We start from the raw sequence: 10486 nt of genomic DNA, 5'->3' as shown, positions 1-10486 counted from the left end.
TATATACATTTTTTCGAGATTTCTTCATAAAAAATTCTCATAGAAATAACGTCTTATACATTATACGTTAATAAAAAAAAATCCCTCTATTTGTATTGTTTAAGCATAAAATATTATCATTGAAACAACAACCGTCGTATTATTATTGCGTGTTGGAAATGATATATCTACATTATACAAAGTCATTCGCAAACATGTTCTCACCTCCATTTTTTCCTATAATAATTTATACAAATTCTAAATCTTTGAAATTTCTAAATAGAAATACATACATATTACTGAAATATCAAATTTTCAAATACTTGGATTTATTGAATAATTTAAAGAACTTTATTGTGATGATATAAGTGAACTATTTTTTCAAAAGAGAACCATACTTTTTTATTGTAAATTGTAAAGGCGACAATTTTTTGGAAACATCAGATGTATACAAATCAATACTCGAACAAATAGTTCAGAGACCTTTATTATTAAGGCCTTCAGTATTTGATCCAGCGCGTTTTTTAATTTAACAACTAAATAACTTATTCTAACAGAAAAACTAATATACCTATCATGTTAGATTTGATGATACAGTTAGATTTTCATAGTTTGAAAGATAAAGATTTAAACAGATTGCATTGAATTTTATTTTACAAACTATATTTTAAACATATATAATAAATATTACTAAATGTATACTTATAGATATTATTTTTTAAATATTTTCCAATTTTTGTGATTATACTTAAACATTTAATAAAACTATTGAAAAATAATTCTTAAAATCAAAAACAATATTATCTGTATAAAATGTTTATATTTAAAAACATTGAAAACTTTTACAAGAGATAATAAGAAGGCTAATATGCAAAATATTTGGAATGTTTTTTCTCGTACCCATATTTATTTAAATCCGAAATTACTTGATAAAATATCAGTTGAAACCCTATTAACGTTTCCGAAAAAATGCGTTTCTTAAAATATACAGTTTATGAAAAATACATACCGAAAAAATATTTTTTTCAAATTTATAAAATTCCAAACATATATTTTTAAAATTTGTACGCACATCTCAAAAATATAATAGTTTTTTTTTCTATAGGTGCAACATGTTGTATGACTATTTCGCAATGCAACTAAAAATTGTTTGAATATTTGTTTCTTAATAAATAGCTGGCTCCAAAATCTTTTAACTTCAAGTACTAAGGTTAATAAGTTATTAATATTTTATAATTTGCAAAGTTGTCTAAGTATCATATCTGCGTATAATGGACAAAATATTTAAAACATTTTATTTAAAAATAAAATAAAAACACACTTATGTATTTGCAAGTATTTAATACAATTCAGTATTTTATTGATCTCATATCTATGCTTGTAATACATATTATTATATATTTGTTCAACATTTAAATAAGTACAAGTCTTAATTATATTTATACAATTATGAGTAGGTAGTATACCTTTGGTAGGTTATCAATTATTTTATATTAATGTATATGATAATAATAATATCCGAGTAAATATCATATAATATTATCTATAATATTACATAGGAACCTACTCTAACATTGCACATCAACACACGATTCTAACAGTTTACAAAGTATAATAATAATATAATAATAGAAAATGAATTATCTTATATAAATTATGACATACATTCAAACAAATTGGTTAAAAGTGTACACAAATAAAAAATAGCACTATTAAATGATTATAAATATATATATAGTGAGTAATGTGAGTATAATTATTAGAATTATTAAAATAATAATTTAACATAAAATATTGTAATAATATACGAGTATAGATTATTTGGACACAAATATTTAATCTCTATATTGTTTTCTTTTACACAGTGTATCTATATTCGTAATTTTTATCGTTCTACTTTTGTAATTCAATTCTGTAAAATTATAAATAAATATATATATATATATCTATAGTACTATTATCGTCAAGTATAAATTATGAATGGGGTGAAAAATATTGAATAAAATACTATACAGGTCACATAACAAACTTGTTAAAAAAAAAAACATTTTATTTTAAACAAATTTTATTGGATAATCACGTAACTATTAGTATATAATAAGCATTATGTATATCAAATCTAATATATATATAAATATATATATATATATATTAAAAATTGAATAAATCGAGTATTTGAAATATTGTAAAGTTTTCCATGAAGACCGCAAAATCGGCGAGACACTCATATGCTATGTGCCTATGTATAATATATTATTATTTATTATTACATAGTGCTTGAAAAAATTATAGATTTTGTAAAATTCTGATATCCGTGTTGTTGATAATTTAGTCAGATTTTATAATTTAAATAAATATTTTATAACTTGTAGTCAGTTTCTAATAATAAAATAAATAGTTAAAATAATTTAATTGGAAAATATAACTGTCAATAATTCAGATTTTGGGATCTCCACCAAATTAGAACCGGGTGATCATATTATAATTTACAGCATAACATAATACACCTATAGCTTATGATTATTTTATATAATTTTCTAATTACGCTTTACGCTATGTCAAACAACACGGTTTATATAATTATAATACTATACACGTTTTCAAAAAAAAATTGTTAATTTTGCATTTATCGTCATGATCTTGTATCATATTAATAATAACCATTATTGTAATATCATTTTAACGTAAAATTATTCTGTAAAGAGACAGATCGAAGATTAATTTTAAGTATTTAAAGAATAGAATAGAGATTGCGCATTCACTGAGGTGTTGACTGTCAAGTGTAACAATTTCTATTTTATATATACGTAAAAATCACTTATTTCAACATTAACAACGGAAAAATGAAATTTTACCGAAATTTAACAAAAATTCTCATCAAAACATTTAAAACCAATATAGATCTTTGGACGTCTCTTGCACTTGAGCTTCTAGACCTGCAATCAGAAATAAACATAATTTAAAAAAAGCTATAATTCATAAGTAATACAATTTGAACATCAAAAATATAATCATAGTGAATTGAACACAATATAAAATAGTTAGAAAAAAAAACAAAACATTTTATCAACACAGTCTTGACACAAAGTGCATAAATTAGAAATATAATATGTATAAACAATATATTTCTACAAGTCAAGTAAAATGTAACAGTATTTTCCCATAAAGCATTTATAGACTTAATTTTTTTATGAAGTATTTTTTGAATGTTTTTAAATTTATGTTCTATTACTGTCAGTGAAAAAAAATGTTATTTCTTACGGAGGAAATATTTCTAAGTGCATGTGTCTTGGTTTTTTTTTCTTACATGTTTACATACGAGGTGGGGGAGATCGGGCTGCACAATTTAAGTAACACTAATAATATTCCTTCATATTTAGCCTCTATAAAATATATTGTAGGATACAAGATGAAATGAAAATATAAAAACGAATATTTAAAAAAAATCGTATTTTATTAAATGTGTATAATTTTTTGAAATAACTGACGTTCGATAGATCACATCAACACATTTCAGCTTACGTGAAATCAGTTTTTCACTTTATTCATATATAATATATATAATATGTTATATGGAGAATTTTTCCAGTTGATTTTTTTTAAGCTTACGGTTTTATTATTTGTATATATATTATATATTTAAAAAAAACTAATTAGTCTACGGCAGGCTGTCGAACTGTCATAAAATCTTGTATATTTATTTATTTTTTTAAAGTTATTAATTTATATTCGCAGCTAATTTAATGTTTTTATTTGAATTATATTATTTGTATTTCATTAGTATTTGTCGACTATGGTTGTGGTTTATAGTCTCGTATTGTGTTTAAATATTTTAATATGCAGAATAATTATAGATACACCTGTTATAGCAAACATCGTTGGTATTGAAATTTGGCTGTAGACACGGAATTTGATTACTATATAAACGAATGCGTGAAAAGTGCCAAGAGAATAAAGATAAATAGCAATTCGCACAAAATGTAGCGGCCCTGCCAACCAAATTTGTAAGTTTATTGATTAGATATACAATCGAGCTGTGGAATTTTAATATAATTATATCGATGGGTTAATCCAATAATTGGCCATAATTATTATAATATATCAGCTAACTAATCCAAAACTTAAACTTATTTTAACACATATAATCGCAAACGTATTCAATATAAATCACTGAATTGCTATTTATATAGGTACATTATATCTATAAGTAATATAATTATTTTATTTTGCCGATTATATTACGTTTTCGTTTTTAATGTAATTTTTTGTTTGTATACATATTTTTTTATAGTAATGTATTATAACTCCCCATTATAGTTGAGAACATATTTTATTTAAAGTATTTTCTTCGTATTTTTTGGTAATTATAAATTATAATATATGCCTTGAAGCACGGATCAGGGCATAAATTATCATTGTACCACTTAAAATTAATATTTGAAGTTAAAATTTTAAAGATGTGTTTTAATATGTGCATAAATAATGTATAGAATTCTATGAAAAGGTAGGAAAATCAGAAGTAGCATGATAGTTTTTTTTATTTTTTAAATCAATTCTATAAGTAGGTACAATCCACTGAGTAATGATTTAAAATAATAGATTTATCATTTTTTAACTATAAATATCAATTAGGTATCTACATAGAAAAAATGAATTAAAATTATTTTCTCTTCACACACTAACGATTACCTAGGTAAATATAATAATATAATATATGATTAATAATTACCAAGTACGAGTAAGTACCTAATAACCTATAAAGGCTAAAAGTATCCATAGAACATTTTAATTAGCGATTATAACATTATGACAGGCCTACATATTACTTATTAATTATCATATAGATATATTCAATATTGTATACATTCATAACATTATACGATTTACGTTTGTAACCTACTTACAGTAAATACGTAATTTAATGAAAAAATTAATTGTATAAAATATTTTTGAGTGAGACGTAGCAATTCCAGAGAATACTGTTAATTTTGTTCGAGTTAATTTTAAGTTCTTTCATGATAAATATTTGTGTAAGTTATTAAAAATTAAAGCACCATTTCCGAAATTGTGGTCACAGACCAGTATGGATTTGCGAATAAAAATTGAAAATATTATATATCAAAACGAAAATACCAATATAATATTTTTATTACACAGAAAAATGTACTGTTAAATATAAGTAAATCATCGACTTTAAGACAAGACTATCCAGAAATATCAGGAGCAACAATAAGACCATTGATACTTTTTTAATCAACGTATTTCAGTGAAAAAGAATTTTCTACTCATGAATATACAAAAAATAAATATCAAAAAACGATTAAAAATAGAATCAGATTTACAAGTCTATGATTACCTATCTAATATCGTATTATACCCGGATTTAGTGTCAAAGAAACATAGCCACCAATCATATTGGACTTTTTTTTCAAATTAAATATTTATTTTTTTTTATTAATTAAATTTTGTATCATAAAAATACAAACATTTGATTAAGAAAATAAAGTAATAAAATCATTATAATTATTAATTATTGTTTTATATTTTTACTTTTATTTAGGGAATTAGATATTAAAGGATCTGCGACCATTTTTACTATTTCTAAGAGATCTGGAGAAAAAAATGTTAGAAAAACGCTGCATTAATGTATAATAAAACTTAAAAAACCACGTTGAAACAAAATTCAATAAAGCTTAAACGTAACAACCATGTAAAATTACATAAAAAGACGACGATGAAAAATTATATGTAGGTACATGATTTATAGGTTTATATGTTTACCTAAATATTTATTATCTCCTTTGTGGTGCGATATTATGAACTGTACAGCGATAACTATATATTATATTATATTACAATTCATTAAGTTATTAGGATACCTGTTAGTATACTGTTAATATGTGCATGCATATTATTGTACATTATATAATACACATACATATTAAATATATTACATATACCATTCCAAACATGGTCTTGTTTCATTTTTCATTTGTGAAACGAAATTTTGCGCGTTAATATAATACACATTTACATACCGTGTACTAGCGTGCGGGACGATGGGTTGGAAAGGTAGTGACGAGGAGTTGAGGGAAGTATATATACAGAGATAGCACATTATATAGTCGTGACGAGGGAGTGAGGGGAGTATACTCGTATATAATAATATACGTTTGTGAACGAAGTCTGCGACGACGACGATGACTGTTGTATGTATATATATATATATATATATGCGTATATACTGGTTGGAAAGTATATGATAAATATATATATATAGTAAGAATGCGTATATATAATGCTGAAGGGGAGTCGAAGGGTTTTATTAAAACGGGAGATATAGAGGGAAAGAGAGACTCGGAAACAGAGATGGAATGAGAAAGCATCGAGAGGGAAAGGTTGAGTTATGGGAAGAATTTAAAGCCGCGTCGTTTCGTTCCACGCGCGACGAGGGTTACTATACATACCTATAGTAATATGTATGCACGAGCAGAAACTCGGGGAGGGTTCGGCGTATGCGCGCGCGCGACCATACGACTATGGTATGGTAGGTCAAAGAGTGAGCGGGGGAGGGACTCACGAAACCCCCGGGATATATTGGGCGAATGGAGAAAAACTTTAGGATACCACCACGGTGCACCACGACGATTTGATTTTTCCGGCGTGTTCGTCTCCAACGGTATAATGGAGTAATCTACATGTTTAAGCTTTCCGGAGTGCAAGAGGCAGAGTAACACACAACATAACAATAATATAAAATATAAACCAATGATAAAAAGACAAGGTACAAAAAGCTATCTTTATACTTATACAACGCGTGCATCCTAATCAGTAATCATTATACGTAATTTACGCAGTTACCTACTGTGACTAATAAGTAATAAGTAAGGAAGTAAGAAAGTGTTTTAAGTCTTAACATTAATTATGACAGAAGTAATATAATTTATACAGCTAAATATGATAATTAACAGGTATAATATGAAAATATAATGTTGTATCCATGCTGTTGGTTATTTTTTTACGAGTAAATTAAATTTTCGAATTTGCAATGGTGTATTATTTTTGCACACCCACGTCATTATTGTATATACATTAATTAAGTTAAGAAAGCTGATTCTGTGAACTTGATAAATTCCCGGTTTTGAAGGTATATTTATGCAACACAATAAACTTATAATTGCATGTACAATTTAAATGGTTTTTATTTTTGGCTAGTACGTATGAATCTATATTAAATACCTACCCATATTTTGAATTTTTTTAATACCTGGTTATAATATGAATCTAACTGTTATAAAATCGTAGTGCAAGAGCAATTGTAACTATTTTAAGTAACTACGGGCAACAAACAAATATGTTATCATCGAAAATCGTAACAATATGTACTGGTAAGTGGTAACTATAACAGTCGGACAGTTGGAAAACGATTGATTAGTTTTAATAATTATATCCACGGTGATCCTATGGAATGAACGCAATTATATTTTATAAGTAAATGTATATTCTCATACAATTCTAGTGTACTTTGGCGCAAAAAATAAATTTCAATCTATATAGTTGTCAGCTGGGCAGTATATACACACTCGACGTTCACTGCAGTTTGTTACAAATGGGTACCGGGTATCGCATGTAATATATATTATATTATTAACATGTGCGTGTGTGAGTGCACATTTTGGCATTTATATATGACCACGGTTGCCTTGGTAACGTTGCCCGACCGTGTAGGTGTGGTCATTCCGAACCAATGATACGGCTCGTTCGTGTACCGCATATACCCCTCGTGAGATCGATATAATAATAATACACATATATACGCTATTCGCTTTCTGATGTGCGTGTGTATACATATAGGTAACTGCGGTTGTTACCGAAGGATGGTCACGCAAACACTTTCGTGTCATGGTTTTGCGAGTTTCCTCTACTGCACATATTATACGTCGAGATATATATTATCGTAATAGAATATGCTAGATACTTTTCCCCTGATTGCATACCCCATCGGATTTTTGTCTGAAACGTTTGCATTATAATTTAATAAACATAACTGCATTAATGCAGTAATTTCTTTTTTAATTATTATTTATTATTTTTTTTTTCAATAATTGTCATCGCAATAAATTATATTCACTGAAAATAAAATCGTAATATTTTTTTATAACATATAGGTATATAGAGGTATATACAGTGAAATATTTTAATAATGGACACACTTCGTCACAAAAATTGTCTCTGAAATTTGGAGGTTTCCACTATATTCAATGAATATAGTTGGTAGTAAAGTTGTTGCAAGTTTCTATAGAAAAAAGTTCATTATTTGGAGGTATCTGTTAAAGGATCTCACTGTAATAAGTATTAGTAGTATAAGTTAAGTTAGATAATAATAGTTAACACATTGAAAATCGATGTACAATGTACCTACATAGAAACCGAGTATTATAACTTATATTTTAATCGAAGAAATTATACAATTATTTTTATTTTTCATCACCGAAAGTAAAATAATGTTGTCCAGATGCACAGATATAAAAATATTATAATATTGAATATAATTTTTTGTGCACATTATACTACATGATTAGGGTAGTTTCTTCCCAATTTTTGTTTTTGTAAATATTATATTATATAATATATTGACCAACTCTAATTTTCAATTTTCTCGCATTTTTTATCAGTTTATACACTCAAAATCTCTTAACTTACATTTTTTTTATATTTTATACATGATATATCATTTGAATTAAATAATTTCAACACTATTAGGTATAGGTACATAATTAAATTATATAATGATATTTTCATGTATACATTTTTTTTTAGTTAAAATTTTTAGTGTATAAATTTCAAAAATATTTGAGCTATAAAATGACAAAACATTTTATTAATATTTAATTACTATTAAATGTTTCAATTTTTTATTATTATTATTATTATTATTATTATTATTATTATCAGCGTAATATTGAGGAAGTTTAAATAAATAGTTACAAATTAAGTCTATATAATTCACTTAAAGAAAAAAAATTCTCAATATCCTCGCTATTATAGGAAAATTTTTTATTAGTAAGGCTAGTACATCGAATTAAAAAGATTCAATAAATTTGATATAACTGTACGAGCACAAATATTCTATATACTAAATAAATTATAATATCCTTAACAGAGTTTCTTTAGTTCTCAAAAGACTACATTAAAGGCTGTGGTTTATTTTCCACCCCTATTTATCTGACATTTGAGACAACCAAGTTGTTAATTAATTACACAAAGAATTACCTGCGTTTTTGCATGCATTATATTTATATTATACATTTAAACAACGATGAACGTGATAAATATATAGATGTTGTTTAACTTTAAAGAGAAATTAATAGGTATATCCGCTTTAAGTTCTTAATATAGAAAAGAAAGTGTAAAATTAATAATAGTTTTATTTGCCTATAACTATATAAATAAACTATATCTACTATTTTTTTTTTATCAATGATAATCAATTATAATAGTTTCAACGTATCGCCAAATAAAATTATTTATTTATTTTTAATAATAATCGTATATTCACTTGATATGCAAATATTCTAAATACTAGCTGTAGTACTATATATTTAAACGTATAAATATATTAATAGAATACATTTAAAAAAAATATATAATAAAAACTAAAGATTTAAGGTTTAAAGTGTAACTCTAAAAATAAATAAATTATGTAATCAATGAATGTGTGAGAAGGCATGCATAATAATTGCGGGTGGGTTATAGAAAGAATAATTCTAAATATTGTAATATTAATACTATTAGCTAATGATTTCAAAATTTGTAGTATTCCTAAAATAATGTACCTACTCATACCTTACATATTATATATTCAGATATTTTTATAAACTTATCTCTTTATAGCCAATCATGTAAATTTTATAAGGATTCGTACCACTAAAATGCAATAGTATGTGTAACTTATGTCACTATAATACGTATGTAAGCTACAAGTATGTATATAGTAAGTTTATTACTAAACCTAACAGAGAGTAAGTATATTATTATTATACATTTATACATAATTTTAAATATAATATAGGTACTAAATATTGACATATCGCAGCAGTTTCTAGTGTTTCTAAATTTCTGCGTGCATTTTGCTCCGCTGCGGATCAAGACAACTGCAGTTGAAGTAATGTGCCGTGAGCGCGCGCGTTTATCAAAATGAGATTATTATACGTCTAGAGATGGCGACCGCGATGTAGGTCTTTAGTTCAATTAACTTTATATGGTCGATATGATGACGTGCCTGGCAGTTTCAAATCGGTCGTCAGCAATGCAGTTGGTCACGTGACCTGAAGTCCGTGAGCCGACTCGTTTTTTCACATATTTATATATAATATATATATATTATACGCGCACACGCTTTATCATTATTCTTTTCGCATCGATTCTCCGACTTAACTGAAACCAAGGCAATTGCTAAATTATCGTCCATTGTATCTGTATATATATATATATATATATAATCACG

The 10486-nt window shown here is 25.7% G+C and overlaps 1 protein-coding gene across 2 annotated transcripts in view; it reads right to left on the bottom strand.

The window, feature by feature from the left end:
* Positions 1 to 1844: 1844 nt before the first annotated feature.
* The window catches only part of LOC112602510 (protein vestigial), a 34494-nt gene continuing 25852 nt past the window's right edge, over positions 1845 to 10486 (bottom strand). Inside the window, exons 6-7 of one of the 2 annotated variants that reach the window (XM_025350601.1) lie at positions 2835 to 2915; positions 1845 to 1891 (exon numbers count right to left, since the gene is read on the bottom strand). In XM_025350601.1, coding sequence (XP_025206386.1) covers positions 2866 to 2915 — 50 coding nt within the window. In that variant the 3' untranslated portion in view covers positions 1845 to 1891; positions 2835 to 2865. Of the gene's footprint in view, positions 1892 to 2092; positions 2916 to 10486 lie in introns of those variants that run through there. The other variant, XM_025350600.1, reaches the window with a different exon arrangement.

This window comes from Melanaphis sacchari, unplaced genomic scaffold (genome assembly GCF_002803265.2).
Source record: "Melanaphis sacchari strain LSU unplaced genomic scaffold, SCAv2.0 Contig8_pilon_pilon, whole genome shotgun sequence".
NCBI lineage: Eukaryota > Metazoa > Arthropoda > Insecta > Hemiptera > Aphididae > Melanaphis > Melanaphis sacchari.
The sequence above is the reverse complement of the archived record's forward strand: the minus strand, read 5'-3'. Positions and strand labels throughout refer to the sequence as shown.